At 18.6% G+C, this 20392-nt stretch overlaps 8 protein-coding genes across 8 annotated transcripts; 5 read left to right on the top strand and 3 right to left on the bottom strand.

Annotated features, from left to right (window-relative positions):
• Window positions 1-1109: 1109 nt before the first annotated feature.
• On the bottom strand, window positions 1110-1603 carry PADL01_1208400 (apicoplast ribosomal protein L29 precursor, putative; the record flags this gene model as incomplete). The annotated part of the gene is made up of 2 exons (XM_028683035.1): window positions 1110-1277; window positions 1388-1603. The coding sequence occupies 2 exons, from the start codon at window positions 1601-1603 to the stop codon at window positions 1110-1112; spliced, it is 384 nt and encodes a 127-aa protein (XP_028539253.1).
• Window positions 1604-2217: 614 nt separating this feature from the next.
• Window positions 2218-3515, top strand: PADL01_1208300 (conserved Plasmodium protein, unknown function; the record flags this gene model as incomplete). The annotated part of the gene is made up of 2 exons (XM_028683034.1): window positions 2218-2280; window positions 2391-3515. 2 exons carry the CDS (start codon window positions 2218-2220, stop codon window positions 3513-3515), a joined length of 1188 nt encoding a protein of 395 aa, XP_028539252.1.
• A 459-nt stretch (window positions 3516-3974) lies between these two features.
• On the top strand, window positions 3975-6662 carry PADL01_1208200 (conserved Plasmodium protein, unknown function; the record flags this gene model as incomplete). Its single annotated transcript, XM_028683033.1, has 1 exon — window positions 3975-6662. The coding sequence occupies one exon, from the start codon at window positions 3975-3977 to the stop codon at window positions 6660-6662; it is 2688 nt and encodes an 895-aa protein (XP_028539251.1).
• Window positions 6663-7152: 490 nt separating this feature from the next.
• PADL01_1208100 (blood stage antigen 41-3 precursor) lies at window positions 7153-9311 on the top strand (the record flags this gene model as incomplete). Its single annotated transcript, XM_028683032.1, has 9 exons — window positions 7153-7230; window positions 7363-7449; window positions 7655-7717; window positions 7808-8134; window positions 8297-8380; window positions 8496-8603; window positions 8734-8802; window positions 8893-8987; window positions 9095-9311. 9 exons carry the CDS (start codon window positions 7153-7155, stop codon window positions 9309-9311), a joined length of 1128 nt encoding a protein of 375 aa, XP_028539250.1.
• A 540-nt stretch (window positions 9312-9851) lies between these two features.
• On the top strand, window positions 9852-11660 carry PADL01_1208000 (tRNA delta(2)-isopentenylpyrophosphate transferase, putative; the record flags this gene model as incomplete). The annotated part of the gene is made up of 1 exon (XM_028683031.1): window positions 9852-11660. The coding sequence occupies one exon, from the start codon at window positions 9852-9854 to the stop codon at window positions 11658-11660; it is 1809 nt and encodes a 602-aa protein (XP_028539249.1).
• Window positions 11661-12064: 404 nt separating this feature from the next.
• Window positions 12065-12834, bottom strand: PADL01_1207900 (conserved Plasmodium protein, unknown function; the record flags this gene model as incomplete). The annotated part of the gene is made up of 3 exons (XM_028683030.1): window positions 12065-12249; window positions 12335-12635; window positions 12772-12834. The coding sequence occupies 3 exons, from the start codon at window positions 12832-12834 to the stop codon at window positions 12065-12067; spliced, it is 549 nt and encodes a 182-aa protein (XP_028539248.1).
• Window positions 12835-13734: 900 nt separating this feature from the next.
• Window positions 13735-15122, bottom strand: PADL01_1207800 (conserved Plasmodium protein, unknown function; the record flags this gene model as incomplete). The annotated part of the gene is made up of 2 exons (XM_028683029.1): window positions 13735-14708; window positions 14891-15122. 2 exons carry the CDS (start codon window positions 15120-15122, stop codon window positions 13735-13737), a joined length of 1206 nt encoding a protein of 401 aa, XP_028539247.1.
• A 1526-nt stretch (window positions 15123-16648) lies between these two features.
• PADL01_1207700 (conserved Plasmodium protein, unknown function) lies at window positions 16649-17670 on the top strand (the record flags this gene model as incomplete). Its single annotated transcript, XM_028683028.1, has 6 exons — window positions 16649-16777; window positions 16940-17013; window positions 17198-17249; window positions 17357-17401; window positions 17545-17569; window positions 17666-17670. The coding sequence occupies 6 exons, from the start codon at window positions 16649-16651 to the stop codon at window positions 17668-17670; spliced, it is 330 nt and encodes a 109-aa protein (XP_028539246.1).
• Window positions 17671-20392: the final 2722 nt, after the last annotated feature.

The following is a 20392-nucleotide window of genomic DNA, read 5'->3' as shown; positions in this document are numbered from 1 at the left end:
TTTAATTATAAATGATATTCATACTTTAAAATAAACAAAAATTATATATATAAATGTAAAAATTATATATTTTTATAATTAAAATATATCAATATTATATTCATTGACATAATGAGAAAATAAGAAAAAATGTTCTTTTTTCTTTTATTAAAATATAGAATGTTATAACTATTATATACATTCATAATATAATGAAAAAAATATATTTTAATACCCAATCTTATTTCATAATTCTTTTCAAATAAGAAAAGAAAAACAAAAGAAGTATATTTTTTAAATTTTACATAATATAGGGTTTATAATATTTAATATAAAAAAATATAGCAAATTAGAATTATATATATATATATATATATATATATATATATATAAGTTATGAAATAAAACAAAATAAAAATATATATATAATAATATATATAATATAAAAATGTTGGAAAAATATGTATATATTTATATATATATATATATATATAAAATTATTTAATATGACTATAAAAATATATACTTAAAAAAAAAGAGGACTATATGCATATATATAAATATACGAAAAAAATTAAAATAATAGTAAATCTTATATATATAAAAAATAATATATATATTTATTAATATATAATTTTATACATATATACAAAAAAAAAAAAAAAAAATAGGGGAAAAAAACAGAGCATACATTATTATATGATATTTTATATTATGTTGTTGTAAAAATAATATATGTATATATAAATATAATGTAAATACTATTATTTAAAAAAAAGAAATTATTGTAAATATATTATAATATATATAATAAATATATAATATTTATATAATAAATACTTAAAAAAATAAAAATTATCGAATTTTTTATTTTATAATTATATCTGGAAATGAGAAGAAAGGGTATAACCATTCCTTTTGTAATATTAATAAATGTTGTATTTATATATACAATATATTTTTTTTATTTTTAATTAACACATTTAAAAAAAAAAATAATAAGAAATAATGTCGTCGAATAATCCTGTTGTTCTAATTTGTAATATAATTATTTATTAATATGGATTAAATAAAATATAAGTATGATGAATATATATAATATATATATATACATATATATATTTATGTTACTACGATTTAATTCTTATATTATTATCTAAATATCTTTGGTAGTATATTGTTAACAACTGTGCTAACTTTCTACGGGCATTTTTTTCATAAAATACATTATAATTATGTATATCATAAAAACCTTGTTGTTGAAACTTTTGAATATCTAGTCTACATTTTATTATTTCCTATAAAAAAATAAAGAATATATATATTATATATATATATATATATACTTCTTTATATATGTAATTTATGTAATTATATTTTTCTCTTCAAAAAAAAAAATTTTAAGTACCTTCTCAAGCTCCTCAGTCGTTAATTTCCTCAATTCCTTTGCTTTTACTCTTTTTTTATAACAAAATAATGGATTAATACTTTTATTTGTTTTATGATTGATTATATTTAATTTATTATTTATGAAAGATACACATCTTCCTTTTATATGTACCCCATTAACTCTATATATATTAATAAGAAAGAAAAACAAAAAATACCAAAAAATGTGTTTCATTTTTTTTACTCATGTATATTTTTTAAAATAATAAGGAAAAAAAAAAAAAAAGAAATATATATATATATATAATATTCATATATATTATACATATTAACTAATAAGGATGTATTAATTTCACATTATGAAAAAATTGTTGAAAAAATATAATTTTATTAAGGCTTTCTAAGCAAAATATATATATATATATATATATATATATATATATATAAAACAAACAAAAAAAAAAGAAAAAATGAAAAAAATGAATATTATAAAGAGAGGTTCAAATTTTTATTTCAATAAAAAAAAAAAAAAAAAAAAAAAAAAAAAAAATTATATTAACACATTATAAACTACGTATATATTTATGAACATTGTGCTACTATAAATATATATCCATATATATATTATATATATATTATAATATATAATTACAACATTTTGCTTATAAATAAATATATGTAAAAGTTTAAAAAAAGAATTGATTGCAAATAATAATTTTTTTAGAATGTAAGATCCTTTTTATAATTCTTTGAATATACTCCTTTTTTCATTTTTGAAATTAAGGATAAGTAAAAATAACTAGAAAAAGAAAAAAAAAAAAAAAAGAAAAAGAAAAAAGAAGAAAAAACATGAATAAAAACATAAATATAATATGCAATATAAAATTTTTATGCCAATTTTTAAACCATCCGGTAGGTTTTTTTAAAGCCTATACAAATTAGATGAATATTTAAATTTATACAATATATAATAATATTATATATATATATATATATATATGTGCATTTTTTTTTTTTTTTAGAAAGAAATCAAGAGATTAATACATTACAATTTGCAAAATATTTTTATTTACAAAAATATAAATAAATGTAGCTCATTAAATGCAAGATCTCAATTTAATTTCTCCACGCAATATAGTGCTTCTACATTACACACATATGAAGAATATAATGAAGAAAAAGAATGTGATGATATACAATTAGAAAAGAATGTAAAGAATTCACCTATTAAGAACACTTGTATGAATTCATCAATTGAACAAACGGCTGTTAATAATATCGATAATGAAAGGTCTAATGAAAATATATTTGCTTATCATAACAGTGTGTTGAATGAACTTATTCATTTAAGAGATAGTAAAAATAGGGATGAAGAAAAAATAAAATTATTAATGCCAAATATTTTAAAAAATATACATTCTTATAATATATATGAAATAACTGAAATTTTAAATTGCCTTCACTTTTTTAATATAATTATTGTAAAAAGGGAAGATATAAATAGGTTAATAAGTAGACTTAAAATATTAACATTTAATATAAAAGAAAAGGATCATATATATCCCTTAGTATTAAATTTATTAAAACTTAACATAAGTAAAGATAATATGGATGAACATATATTTATGAATATAAATAAATATTTAAATGATTTATTAAGACATTTATTATTATGTGATAATATTAAGGATATATTAAAATATATATATCATATAAGAGAAATTCAAGTGATATATGAATATGATTTTTGTTCATGGATAAATAAAAAATATATAGATAAAGAAAATGTATCCTTTTTACAATCTTTTAATACATCCATTATATTAAGAGATAAAGAATTAGATTATATTTTTATAAATAATATAAAAAGTATATTATATGAATTAAATTTTAATATCCATGAAATTAATATATATAATTATCTAATACCTATATTTCTAAAAGAGTTTAATGTGATTGTAGAATGTATATCTGACTATAATACTTTTCAAGGAACGTTATGTATTACTCCATACTTTATACAAAGATATAAATTATTTAAGAAAATGAATTTCAAAGTTTTATTTTTATATAAACAACTAATACCAGAAAAAAAAGAAGATAAAATAATATACATAAAAAATTGTTTGTATGATATTTTAAAATGATAATACAATCTTTTTATATTATAAAACTATTTATTATATATATATATATATATATATGTGTTACGATTTGTCTTTTTTTTTTTTTTTTTTTTTTTTTTTTAATCATTAAAAATTAATATATATCATTCGTGTCATTATAATTATTACTACTATATGAGTTTGTTTTCGCCAAAATTAATAAGGAATTATATATATATATATATATATATATTATATTTGTATTTATTTATATTTATTTTACTTTTAATTCAATTTGATTTTTTTTTTTTTTTGTATGTGTGTGTATTTCGTTTCATATTCTCTTTTTAAAGAAATATACACATTTATATATATATATATATATATATATATATATATACTTTTATGTCACTTATTATACATTTTACTTTTCATCCATTTTTTTTGAAAAAATAAAAAAAAAACCTATATAATGCCATGTTTATCGCTAAATTTTAAATAATGTATAAGTTTGATAAAAAAAAGAAAGATGAAGAAACTAAAGTGACACATAATCTAAAAAAGTTCGTATTTAAAAATGAATTTAAATATGTTGACGCTACAAATGCTTTAAAAAATATTTTCTTAAAAGACAAGAAAAATGAGGAATCTACGAAAAAAGTGAAACCACAAAAGAGAATTGTTGTGAATAAAAAGTTAGAGGATTTCGTTAAGCATAAAAAAAAAAATATAAAAGAAAATAATAAAAAGGAGAGTTTAATGAATATTCCAAATAAAGGTTGCAAAAAAGTTATTGAAGAGAACAACCAAATAAATTATAAATATGATATTAGGAAAATGTCTGAAAATTTTAAAGGAAGCAAGGTATTATACACTCCTGTAAACTTTGATAAAAAGATAACAGAATCGAGAAAAGTAGATATGGCAATTGTTAGGGGTAGGAAAAAGAAAATATATTCCTCATCAGAAGAGGAGGAAATAGAAGATGAGGAGGTCAAGGAAGATATAGAAGTAGCTGAAGAAGGGTTAGAAGAGGAAGTAGAAGTCGAAGAAGAAGTAGAAGAAGAAGTCGAAGAAGAAGTAGAAGAAGAAGTAGAAGAGGAAGTCGAAGAAGAAGTAGAAGAAGAAGTAGAAGAAGAGGTAGAAGACAAAGTAGAAGAAAAAGTCGAAGAAGAGGTGGAAGATGATAATGAGGAAGAATACGAAGAGTATGAAGAATATGAAGAGTATGAAGAATATGAAGAATATGAAGAAGTTGATGATAATGAACAGGTTGATGTTGATAAAAATGATGTGAAATATTCATGTATGATTGAGGAAAAAGTTCAAAAGGAAAATAATGAAAATGATAAGACGAATATGAGAAAGGAAAAAAATAGTGATTATACCCTTAAAGAACAAGACGATTATGATACAAATGAGGATGAAAAAGAGAGTAAGGATAAAGATAAATACAAATTGGAAGACAATAAAAATGTGCTAAAAAATGACATTTTTAACGCACAAACAAATGAAAATAGTAATAAAAATTCTGAAGGCAACGATATTTTTTCATTAAAAAATATTAATGATTATGAAACAAAAAAGGAAGTAGTACATTCAAAAGGGGATAATCAACAAAATTGTGAGATAGAAAATGCTTTTATGATTTTAAAGGATAAAATAAAAATAAAAAATATGGAATTCTTAAAACTCTTAAATAAGATCATGGAAGGATTATTAGAACATGAACACTTTTATAAAAGTATTAAACAATTTTTGAAGAAATATTATGTGTATAATGATATATATATTGATGAAGAATTTTTTCATGATTTTGTATCAGAAGAGGAGGATAATAATTATGAAATTCCATATAAAAAAAAAACGTTAACAGATATTAATATTATTGAAAAAATAAAAGATAATAATACGGATAATATACCTGAAGGGTTAAATAGTCAAGAGAATGACACATACAAACCAATAGAAGATCAGGATATTAAGAAATATAAAGATTATTATAATAATAATAAAGATAATAATAAGAATGAGCATAAAGAAATCGAATTAAAGAATATACCACTAAAGGAAGAAAATATGAAGTATGAAAATGAAGAAATTTTAAGTGTTGAAAATATGGACAAAATAATACAGAAAGATGAACAGGAACAGAGTGAGAAAGAAAAAGAAGAAGACATAAATATTTATGAAGGTGATAGTAATGATGATGAAGAGGAGGAGGATAGTAGTAAGAAAGATATACGTTCAAGAGTTAATGAAGAAAAAGATCAGCAAATTGACAAAGAGGAAAAAGAGATTGAAATATATGATAAATCAAAAAATGAAAATGATAAAGAATATGACGAAAGTAAAAGTGATCATTACAGCAGTGATAGTAGTGAAGGATCAAGTAATAAAGCTGAAAGTAATGATGAACAAAATGAAAATGATAAAAATAAAGAAAAGAAAGATAATATTAATAATGATAGTATTAAAAGTAAAGAAGATGAAAAGGAAAATATAAAATCAAGTGAAGTAAAAAGTGATGAAGAAAGTGAAGATGAAAGTGAAGAAAAAAGTGAAGATGAAAATGAAGAAAAAAGTGAAGATGAAAGTGAAGAAAAAAGTGAAGAAAAAAGCGATGAAGAAAGTGATGTCAAAAGTGATGATAAAAGTGCAAATGGGAGCCTCAGCGAAAGTACATGTTCAGATGAAAAGAAAAACACCATTGATGACAAAAATAAGAATGAAAATACATCAGAAAGTGAGAGTGATAACGATAATGATGATGAAAGTGATAGTACAAGTGATAATGATAATGAAAGTAAAAAAATAATTCACGATGAGTTTAAAGGTGATCAAGAAGCGGATAGTCAAAGTGATAGCAATAGTGAGAGTGAAAATAAAGTCAAAAATCATTCTGAGAGCATAAATAAAAGTGACAGTCAAAGTGACGGAGAAACGTTATCTAGAAATGATAAGAAATCTGAAGGAACAAATAATAACAATGGTAAAAACCAAAATGATATTCAAAGTGATAGTGAAAATGATGGCGAGAGTAGCAGTCAAAGTGATAGTCCAAGTAACAGCCAAAGTAACAGCCAAAGTGACAGCCAAAGTGAAAGCCAAAGTGAAAGCCAAAGTGAAAGCCAAAGTGATAGCCAAAGTGAAAGCCAAAGTGATAGCCAAAGTGGTAAAGACGATTAGCTCGTTATATAATAAGACTTCTATATATTATGAAAAATAAAAGTAGCAATTAATAACAGTAAATACCTTGTTATATATAGATATTTATATATGAACAAATAATAAAATATAACAATGAATTTTTTCTCATACATTCATTTTGTATATATTATAATTACTATATAAATGTTTGTATATAAAAGATATGTAATAAATATTGTAATGATATATGTTATTTTATTTAAATTTATATATTTTATTAAACTTTATAAAATATTAAGTGTATATACATTTGTATACTTTATATATAATTAAATACATATATTCTATCTATATTATTATATTTTTAAGAATAATATGTTATTTTGATATTAACATTATTATGAATATATCTTTCTCCATTATGTCTTATTAAAAATTACATATTCTTTTTTTTTTCCCTTTTTTGTATCTATAAACATTAAAAAAAAAAAATTAAATTAAAACAAATATTAAACAAATACAAAGCAAAATGTTGTTACGACATAATTCCTTCTGCATTTATATCATTTTGGTGTTGTGTTCTGTTCACAGATATTTATCTGATGAAGTACACCCAAAAAAAATAAAATAATAATAATAAGAAAAAACTTCAGATGCATAAAATATTTCCCTCTTCATTTATATATAAAAATAGTTTAATCTAAAAATATATATCTTTCCTTTTTTTTTCCATATTTAGCAAAATTTAAATGATTGGCCTATAGACTTTGAATATAATTCTAAGTCTTTACCATCAATAGAAGTTAAATTAAGTCCTCCAGAAAATGTTAAAAAAAAAAAAAAAAAAAAAAAAAAAAAATTAAGAATCTAAAAATGTATAAATATATATTATAATATATATTTACAAAAAAAAGTAATGTAATTAATAGAAAAATGCATTTTGTAATAGGTCTGTTATGAATTTTATATTATATTAATATATTATTTTATTTTATTTTTTTTTTTTTTTTTTTTTTTTTTTTGAATCTTAGCCGTTGCCACAAGTTTCTGCAGAAATTAAAATTTTGGAATCTGCAAGACTCAAATTGGAAGAGGTGAGAAAAAAATTATACAGGTTACAATAATACAAAATGATCTAAATTTCATGGGGACTATTTTATTTAATTCTTTTTATATATTTATAGGGCATGATGCAAAAACTGGAAGATGAATATAATAAGTCCTTGTTCATGTCAAAGCTGAAAATAAAAGATACGGTTGAAAATTCATTAAGCATTTTTAATGACCCCAATATGTTAAGTTCTGTTATTTCCAATTCAGTAAAAATTTTAAAAAAAAAGAAAAATTTAAGAAAAATAAAGGAAACCAATGATGAAGAGAAAACTTCAAAAAATGCTTCACAAATGTATGAAAGAAAAGGTGGACCGTTACCACCACCAGAACTTAGAAAACACACGTCATTTCTACAGCAAAATTATTTGAATAAAACTATTCCTTCTGTAAAAATATCGGTATGGAAAATAAATAAATATATATATATATATATATATATATATAACTTCATATATATATTTTATATATACAATAATATTTAAAATATGATTGAAAAGGCGAAAACGTATAATTTTTGAACTTTCTATTTTTTTTTGTTTTTTTTCGAAATACTTCTCAAGTTAACTGAAATAAGTGAACCTAGCGTTTTAATAAAAGAAAAAATTGAAGAAATAGAACAATACAGAACAGATGAAGAAGTAAATGTAATTTTTATAAGAATAAAAAAATATATGAATATAATGTTATAATATATCGTTTTAATAATATATGAAATATCTCCTTTTTTTTTTTTTTTTTTTTTTTAATTTTATTTCCTAGATGTTTGAAACGGCTATATCTGAATTAGATATATTGACAGATATAACAATGCTAGAATTAGAAAAACAAATACAACTTCAATTGAATCCCTTTTTGGTTGATAAACAGGTAAATATATAAATATATATATATATATATATATATGTATGTGTGTGTGTATATGCGTACATTATATTTATATAAGAATATTTACTTATTTTAATCACCTATGTTATTATATAATAACATTTTGCTATAGATTGTACATAGAAGCTTAGAGAAAGAGTTGAAAGAACTGGGAAAAGCTGAAGAAAGGGAAAAAACGAAAGTATATTCCTATATAATATTTAACAAAAAAAAAAAAAAAAAAAAAATCGAGATAAATATATAAATAATATTTATTTTTATTTATTTATAGAAAAGTTCTCTAAGTCAATCATCATTTTTAGAACAAGAAGAAAATGAAAATACGGGGAATATCTTAAATGTAAAAATAAGCCAAACGGATTATAAGTATTTTTTTTTTAAAAAAGAATTATAAAATTTATACAAAAAAAAAAAAAAAATATACATAATATATAATATTCTTATATATATTATAATTTTTTTTTTTATGACAGTTATCCAACTATAGATGAACTGGTTATGCAAATGCAAAAGAAAAGAGACATTACAGAAAAATTAGAAAGACAAAAAATTTTAGAATTACAAATGAAATTATTAAAAGCACAAAGTGAAATGATAAAGGATGCTCTACATTTTTCTATTTCAAAAGTTATAGCTCAATATTCACCCATAGTAGAAACATTAAAATTACAGACTTTGAAAAATTTTTAGAAATATAAATAAAGGAATTGTTGACTAGAAGGAAATTTTTTTTTTTTTTTTTTTTTTTTTTAATTTTCTTTTTTTTTGATTGTTTTATTTGCCCCTTAAATTTTTATTACCATATAAAAAAAAAAAATATATATATATATATATATATATTTATTTTCATTTTGTACTTAATTGTTTCTTATTAATTGTTTATATACATATTAACTATAAATTTGAAGAAACAAATGCCCCTCTCTATATTTTGTTAACATTTTTTTGCAAACACGTATATATATATATATAATATATACAAAAATAGAAGAGTAAAAAATATATAATAAAATAAGAATAAAAAAAAATAATATGATAAAATAAGAAAGAAACGATTAATATCAACATATAATATATATATTATATATATATCTATTTATTTATTTTATATATATATTTAATTAATATTTATTCATATAAACCTTTTAAAGGAAAAAGCTTTTTTAAAAAAAATATATCTATTATACCAACATGTATATATAATTCATATATATATATTTATTAATATAAATGCCTTTTAATAAATATGTGATTCTCATATACTTTATATTATTACTAAATATTAATTTATTCAAAAAAAAAAAAATCAATACTTCTACAATAGTTGGTAATTGCTTTATGGTATATGACAAAAATATTAAGTTGAATAAAATAGAATATATAAAACAAAAGAATATATTAGAAAAGGAGAAATATGTTTTTAATAATTTTTTGTTAAGAACAAATATATATAAGAAAAAAAACAATATATTAAAATTATCGTATAAAAATAATAGTAAGGTAAAGACAACGATATGTCAACAAAATAATAAGAACAGAAAATGTTATTCATATTTAATAAACAATAGGCATATAAATAATACAATAGAATGTTTACACAAAGTATTAAATAATAGTAATCATAAAATAGTATCAAAAGGATTCGAAAAAAACAATGTAAAGATTTATATGAACAATTCAAATATTAATGATAGTGATATAATGGATTTATTAAAATTACATGGAAAGGAAAAGAATATGGATAATAGTAAAATATGTAAAAGTGTAAATAATAAAAATGAGGAAGGAGACAATAAATTATTGTCACATAAAACGAATGATATGATAAATAATTTAAATGATGATCATATTAAAATTATGAATCCTCTTGATATTACTCAATTTAAATTTTTTACAGATGGAAATTCAAAAAAAAAAGAAAAAATTATTATAATTATAGGTGTTACGTGTAGTGGTAAAACTAAATTTAGTATAGATTTATCTGAACAATTAATGAAATATAAAATAAAAAGTGAAATTATAAGTGCAGATTCTATGCAAGTGTATCAAAATTTTAATGTAGGTGTAGCTAAAGTTGAAGAAGAAGAAATGAGAGATGTAAAACATCATCTTCTAGATGTATGCCATCCAAATGATACTTTTAATGCTCACAAGTATATAAATTATACTATACCCCTTATTAAAAATATGAACGGAAATAATAAAATTCCTATTATTGCTGGAGGAACCTTATTATATATTGAATCCTTATTATGGGAATCAGTAATTGATATAAGAAAAGAAGAAGAAAAAAATGAACAAACAAATAATGAGCAAATCGATAAAAGAGAAGATGAATATTTAGATGAACAATTACAATCAAATAACAATATTAAATGTATTTCTGAAAAAAATGATGATTTATTAGAATTAGATAAATATGTAAATAAAACAAATGAAGAACTGTATGAAGAATTAAAAAATATTGATGAAGAAAGAGCTAATCAATTACATAAAAATGATAGAAAACGTGTTTGTAGAAGTTTAGATATTTTTTATACATATAATAAAAAACATAGTGATTTAATAAAAATAAAAAATCATAAAAATAATAATATAGATAAAATGAGATTCTCTCCATGTATATTTTATTTAGATTATAATGATGACGAACTTTTAAAAATGAAAATAAAAAATCGTGTGGAATTAATGATATCTAACGGATTGTTAGATGAAGCCATTAAATTAAAACAGATAAACAATGACCGAAATTTAAGCTTCCTTACAAAAGGTATTAATCAAAGTATTGCATATAAAGAATTTGATGAATATATTAAAAAAAAAATGGATAACATAGATGATCCAAAATTATTAGAAAAATGTAAAGACAACTTAATAAGAAGAACATATAAATATGCAAAGAAACAAAGAAGATGGATATCAAACAGATTTGTAAAGGTTTATAACGTTGAATTGAACAAAATAGATGTCTCAAGTGATTACGAGAAACAGTTAAATAATGCTATAGGCATTGTCTTGAAGTTTTTAAAATGTCAATGAAAAAATAAAATATATATATATATATATAACAAAAAAATATTAACGCGTGACAATAAAAAAAATGATATAATATAGTGTAATATAATGTAAAAACAGAATACCAAAAAAAAAAAATATGTATATATATATATATATACAACTATGAATAATTGTTTACTAAACATGATTTATACTAAAAAAAATTTAATCTTCTTGTGAATTTGTCTTTATTTTTTGTAATATTATATATATATATATATATATTAATGTATTTATTTATTTATTTATTTATTTATTTATTTATTTATTTATTTATATATGATAACTATATAATGTTGATGTATATTCCATGTGATACCAATTTTTAAAAAATAGCTGACTATATAAAATTTTGATGTTATTTTATTATTTCTTTTTTTAAACTTTTAATAACTACTACTTGGTTGTATCACATTACAGATATGTTTTTTTTGTTTTAAATGATCATTTTTAAATGCTTCCGTTAAAATAATATTTTTATCTCCCAATTTAATACCTTGATAATTTAATAAAACCAAGGTGGCATCACAAGGTTTCTTAAATTTTAAAATCCCATGTCCCATATTTCGTCCTAAAAATAAATAATTATATAATATATAATAATATACACATATATACATATATATATATATATATATATATATATGTTTACATACCTGTAAATCTATTTTTCTTTATCTTTGCTATACAGTTATCTATTCCAACAAAATAATTGAAAAAGTGTGTAACATCTTTGGAAGACAGTCTATTATCCAAATTACAAATAAATAAATAATTAGCTCCAAGTGTTATTGAATTTGCTGTATGCTTATTTAATCGAACTCTTTCTCGGGTTAATTCATCTATATGAGTTTCTCCTGAATCTTTGATGTATGGAATTGTTCTATACTTTCTAAAATATCTAGTTCTATATAACTTAAACTTTGTTTTATGATATTGTTCACCTTCCCATTTTAACTGTACAGAAATGTAAACATATATATATATATATATATATGTATATATATATATTTTTCTTTTTGGAGTATATATTCCATATAATCATTTTTTTGGTATTATAAATAAAAAACGAAAAAAATTACTTTTTAATTACCTTTTTTATAACAAAAGAATGGATCATATTCAATAAAAGAATAAATATAATCTGTATTTTCATGACGCTTTAAAGAGTGACATGTTTCATACTAATAATGAAAAAGAGATTTTAATAAAAATTATATCAACACATACATATTAATAATAATAATATTATTCTTATTACTATTATTAAAATTCTGTATATATTTTATTGAGATAAATCCAAAAATATTATACACAACTAGAAAATATCATCATTCATACAGTATATTATTTATACTTCTTTATTTTACTCATATTATATGAATATGTACTTATATATAATATTTAACTTATATGTGTTATGGTTCCACTATTTGATATATTAATATTTTTATTAAATGAATAAATCTTGTAAGTTTATATATTTATTACATATTATAAATATTTAAAAAGCGTAATTTATATTTAGGTTTTTCCTTTTTAAATAAAAAAAAAATATTAAATTACATAAATGATTAAATCATAAAAATTAAGGAGAAAAAAATATATACATATTACATGTATATATATATATATATATATATAAGAAAAAAAAAATAAACAGTGAAACATTAAAACATCAACTATATATAAATAAATATATATATATATATATATTTATATATTTATTTATTTTAATAAAGAACGAGAGCTAAAAAACAATGATAAGGTCTATCAAAAAAATGAAATAATAAAATTATACATACAAAATATATAATTTGATCAAAAAAAAAAAAAAAAAAAAAAGAAATACAAAAAAAGATGATATAAAATGAAAAATAACAAATTGTTTATATATACATATATATATAATATGTTTTTTTTTTTTTTTTTTTTTAATTATATGTGTATACTATTAAATTGTACACATAAGAAATATTATTTATAAAAATAAATAAATATAAATATATATATATATATATATATATATATATATATATATATATATATTTATTTATTATGTATTATGAACTTTGATTGCATTTGAATAAAAACTCTCAACATGTTTGAGACGATCTCGTTCATGTTCTGAAAGATCGTTTAAATATTCCCTATATATTTTATCATCTAATTTGAAAGTATCAACCATTTTCAAATGTTTAACAAATATTTTTTTAGAAATATTTGAATCAAATTCTATAATAAGAGGTTTAATAAAATCATTAGATTCTATAATAATTGAATTACTTGGTAAAATATATTTAATTTTTTCTTTTTTACATAACGTATCTATCATATGGCCATTAACTATAATATTATTAACATTATTCATAAATATATATCTTAGAAATTTCCCCTTTTCAAATATTATAGCATTACTTATATAATTATAACACATAAGAGCTTCAATTCTTTCTTTTGTAGATAAGAAATATATATTTGTATTAACTCCTTTCATTAATGTTTTTGATGGTGCTTCCAAATTTTTCTCTTCTTCCTCTTTTTTTTCTTCCTCCTCTTTTTTTTCTTCTATTAATTCTTCTTCAGGTTGTACTTCTTTATCCTCTTCTTTTTCTTCTTCGGTTTTAAGTCCTTCCTCTTCCTCTTCTTCTTTTTCTTCTTCTTCTTCAACTTCTTCTTCCTCTTCTTCTTTTTCTTCTTCCTCAACTTCTTCTTCTTCTTCTTCCTTTTCTTCCTCCTCTTCCTCTTCCTCTTCCTCTTCTTCTTTTTCTTCTTCTTCCTCTTCTTCTATTTCTTCCCTTCCAACTTCCCTATAAGACGCACATGTGTTTGATTCAATTTCCATACTTTTTCTGCTTGTCTGTGTAAAAGAAATATCTGATATTGTATCTATCGAATGGTTATCTTGAGCGGATTTATTTTCATCAGATTCGTCAAAATTAATTATTATGCTAATACTTGACGACGTATTACTTTTTTCGTATAAATTCTTTTCTGGTTCTTTCGTATCTTCTGTGCTGTTTTTCCTATCTAAAAAGTGGAATAATAATAAAAAAATAAATAAATAAATAATAAATAATAATAAATATAATATAATGAATAAATAATAAACATTTAAATTGTTTATTTGTTATCTTATTTAATTTTTTTATTTATTTTTATCATATATATATATATATATATATATATATATATATATTTTAGTGACAAACCATTTTCGTTTGATGCAGATGATATAGAAGCAAAAGTGCATGATTTAGGAAATATACTTTTTTCATCAATATTTGATATATCTACAATTCTTCTAAAATGTCCATTTCTTAAGCGAATCAATTTTACTCTCTTTTCATTCGTTCTACTTTTTGTACTTTGCCTACTACTATATTTCTTTTTTAAGGACGTCGAGGTAAATATGTTGCTTAAAATTGTAAAATAATCAGACATTTTTTTTTTTTTTTTTTTATTATTTTGAAAGGGAAAATATGTAAGAACAATTAAAATTTAAAAAAGGTATCAAATGATAATTCAAAAGATATGACAAAAAAAAAAAAAAAAGATCATATATATATATATATATATATATATATATATATATATATGTGTATGTTTTTATTTTTATTTATTATATATATGGTTCTTCTTAAATAGTTAAGGTTTTCAAAAAAGTGAAAAAAAATAAAATGAAATAAAATATAACAAATAATGAATATTATATAACAAATGAAGGTACAAAGTAATTCATAATATGAAATAAATAAAATGACCAAGACAAAACAAATTAAAAAAAAAAAAATAAATAAAAAAGAGCTTACACAAATAAATATAAATAATTTAAATAATTTTTCATTCAATAGACATAAGAAACCAAATATATAATATTTTATATACAGCTCTACAACATGCATGTTATATAAAAAAAAAAAGAGAATTCTTTGTTTTCCTTTATTTTGATCCCTTTATTTTTGGTTAAATATATATATTAATATAATAGATCCTTTTTCAATACATATCTGATAAAATTAAAAAAAATATATATATATAATATTCATTTCTGCTTCAAATTATCATTATTAAAATAATTGTATTTTTTTTTTTTTTTTTTTTTTTTCTTAAAATATATTCAATCCCAAAACATTCTTTATTTTTTGAAAAAACACATACATAATTATTATAACATTTATAAATTAAAATATTCACTTATATTTAATATCTCCATTTTTAAACAACCAAAAATAATACGTTTCATTCATTTATTATCTGAACATTTAAGATTAATTAAAAAAATGAAATAAAATAAAAGGAACATTGATAAATATTTAACATGTTTCTATATCATATAAACCATTTTATATTTTCCTAATAAATTCTTTATATGTAACTTCTGAGTGTTTATAAGAAATATTATAATATGTGATAGATATCCCCACCAAAAAAAAAAAAAAAAAAAAAAAAAAAAAAAAAAAAAAAAAACGTTTATATAATAATGTGTGTGTCTTTATGTTAAGCCATCATATCAATATAAAATATTTTTAAAAACAATTTAAAGTTGTCTATATTTTTTCTTTTTCTTTACGGTAAACAAAATGTATGTTCATTTTCCAAATCATTATGATTGTATTAAAAAATAAATAATAAAATAACTCCTGTTATTTTAAAAGGAAAGGCGTATATACACAAAATTTGAGGTACACCATATTATAATATTAATATAATAAATAAATATTAGAAAATATGTTTTACTTTTTTTCTCTTCTCTTTTTTTTTTTTTTTTTTCTTAAAGAATTAAACATAATATACATAAAACAAAACGTATCGATCTAATTATTATTAAATATATCATCATATATATATATAATAATGAAGTTAAATTCTTCATATGAGAAACCGTTGTACTTCTATATATATATAGTATAATATTATATTTCATTTTTCTATAAATATATATATATATATACAAAATAATAAAAATAATGTGGGAGAAAATTCTATTTTTTTTTGTTCTTATATTTCCTTTTTTCCTTTCATGTGAAGTACTTAAAAAGGGTAATGGAGATTTTATAAAAAAGAATGGCGTATTTTTCCAAATAGATAGGGATATGGTAAAAATATCAATATATAATAAATTTTTTTTTGGTCTAATATTTCTTATATTTATTAATTATTAAATATTTATATTGTGTAATATTTAAATACACTTAAAATCAAAAATAATAATATAAAAACATTCAATTATATTTAATATATGTTGTTTGATGTTTTAGAATGAGCCTCCTTATTCCGTTATTAATGTTTTTTATACAGAATCACTTTTAGACGACAATTTACTAAATCAAATGTTAAATATAAAAAATTAATAATTACATAAAAATTTTATACACACATATATATATATATATATATATATGATTATATTCTTTAAAATAATATATTATAATTATAATTAATTTGGGAAAAGAAAAAAAAAAAAAAAATATTATACCATCACATATTTTTTTTTTGTACTTGTTATAATATTCTAGCGAAAAGGAGAGGAAAATGGAGAAACATAAAACACAAAACTATTTCAGAAAGGTTAATATAATATATATATATATATATATATATATATATATATATTGTCTGATATATATATGTATGTTTTTAATTCTTTTCCTTATATCATTATGATAAATATATAGAGCTTAGAAAACAACAAATATTTCATGGAATATTCAAGAAAACAAGTATGTTTTATTAATCTCATATAATATGCATTATAAAAAATATGTTTGTAACATAAAATATTTTGTTTTCCATACATACATACATATATACATATATGTATGTATATATATGTATATATATTTTGTATAATCTTATTTTATAGAAAGAACAAATGGAGTTTTTACTTGGTATATGAATAAAGAAATAAAATATTACATGAACTGTTCATATAAAAAGTTAAATATATATATACACATACACATGTATATATTTTTTAATAATAGAATAATGAATCATGGGTATAAACATATGGACTTTATATAGTGGAATCCATTTTAATGATTCACTTTCTTCATTTTGTATATATATGTATATAACAATATACATAAAGATTTATATATGAAGTTTATTCTATATAGAAATGTATTAAAGTGTTGGATAATATTAATTTGTATATTTTGTTCAATATAAATATATGTTTATATATTTATATATTTATGTTTTATTTTTAGCTTTATTAATATATATACATTTTAGTACTTTGTTACATATATATATATATATATATATATATATATATATATATATAAGAAAAGGATAATAAACACATCATAATAACATTCTGTTAACTAAAAATATTTATAATATATAATATTAAATACCTTCATTTGATCTATTTTATAATATAATTAATTATATGTGTTTTCTCTTAAGAATAATAGAAAGTATACATTTATAAAATTATTATTACAAAATCATTGATATATATTTAAAAAGAAAAAAAAAAATTTAAAAGGATTATACATTTAATATATTATATTGTATTATATATATAATAATTTACTAAGGAATAAATTAAAATTAAAAAATTATTTGAACTAAAATTTATAGAAAAATTGAGTTATTTATATGGAGAAAAAAAAAAAAAAAATTTTTAGTACCTTTTTGTTACAATCATATTTTGGGGTATTTTTAAAAAATGCTAAAAAATTCAAGAGAATAGAAGCAGGTCTTTTTAATATTTTTTATATATAAATAATTTTGTGAAAAATATTAAATGTTTTTTTCTTATTTAAAAAACATAATAAAAAATATCTATTATATTATATTATATATATTAATAATATATATAATATAAAATAAGAGAATTTTGTAAACAGTATATAAAACATTTATATAGTATGTAAAAACTGTGTACTGATTCTTATACTTATTTTTTTTTTTATATATTTAAAAAAAACTCAAGTATATTGAAGTTAAATGTAGTACATAATTTAAATAATAAAGCAAAAAATAAGGATAAGAAAAGGAAAAAATATTTCAACAGTTATTTTTATTTGGAAAAAACAAGTCATTTATATATTATTATTTATAAAGGTTTATATATATATATATGTAATTCTTTAATTACATAAAATATATAAGGATTAATTTATATGTGTTATTATATAAAATATTTTTGGTCATAAATTTTTTATATAATTTTTTTTATGTGTAATTATATGTGTTAAGATTTATTTATTTATATAAATAAATAAATAAATATATATATATATATAATTAAAGATTTCGTTTTTTTCATTCTTCTTTATTTATTTATTTCTCTATTAATTTCTCTATTAATTTCTCTATTTATTTCTCTATTTATTTATTATATTATAAAATGGAAAGGCCAAATAGAAAAAATTAAGAATGAAAATAAAATACACAGATAGATACAGTTATGTTCAGAAGTTGTATGAATATAACAAAGAAATAAAAATTTTATGAACAAATAAATTATGAATTCTGAATAATAATATAAAGGCCAATATACGATTCAATACACACCATAATGTTTAATATAAATAGTGCATATTGCATATATAAAAGTGCTTACTTTTTCACCTTACATTTATATGTTAATCATATAACTTACATATGTAAATTTAATATATAGAAAATGTTTCATATATATTTTTACATATATATTTATGTGTATACATATTTTAATTTTTTTTAATATAAGCATAAGAATTTATAATAGTTCTTTTCGTTATCTATATTAGATATTATTTTATTATACCGTACGTTGTTTGTATTCTTATTTTTTTAAATATATAATTTTTAATAATTTATGAGTATTTATTTATTATTTTATTTTTTTTTTTTATGTGTATATATACATATATATATATATATATATATATATAATATACATGTAACACATTTATCATAAAATTTGTGTATGTGTTTCTCTTAAGCTTAATTTTTAAAATAATTAATATTTTTAATAGCAAAAGACAAATTTTAATAATTAGATGAGTATCATATGCTTATATATGTATGTATATGTATATTTATTTATTTTATTATTATTTTTTTTTATTTGATTAAATGATAATTTTAATATATTGCATTTAAAAAATGATGCTTATATAATGAAAGTCCTAATACACCATATGTAACGATTTTTATTGTAACCATAATTTTTTTTTTTTTTTTTTTTTTTTTTTTTATTAAAAATCTACATAAAAAATGAAAATGAGTCCACATTTATTAAAGTAGATAATTATATAAGAATATGTGTCCATATATATTGAATAAATGCGTTTTCTACATTTACATATATATATATTATATTTTTTTATTCAAAAAATAATAATTATATATATTAAAATTAGTGAACATATTTTATTATGATTTTTTTTTTTTTTTTATTATTATTATATTAAAATGTATTAAGAATACACATATATATTATTGAAGAACAATGAATTCAATATTTTTCTTTTAAATGTGAGAATAATTGTTGGTAGGATTAGAAAGAAAAAAAAAAAAAAATATAATAAATTTTATACATAAGTATATATATAAATACATATATATGAATAAATGAATTACACTTATATATATATATTTTTTTTTATATATAATATCTAGATCTATGGTAAATATTCTTTTTTATGAAAATTTTATATTAGTCATAATGAGAATTACCTAAGTTCTTTTTTTTTTTTTTTTTTTCTTCA

This window comes from Plasmodium sp. gorilla clade G2, assembly GCF_900097015.1.
Source record: "Plasmodium sp. gorilla clade G2 genome assembly, chromosome: 12".
Taxonomy (NCBI): domain Eukaryota; phylum Apicomplexa; class Aconoidasida; order Haemosporida; family Plasmodiidae; genus Plasmodium; species Plasmodium adleri (nom. inval.).
The sequence above is the reverse complement of the archived record's forward strand: the minus strand, read 5'-3'. Positions and strand labels throughout refer to the sequence as shown.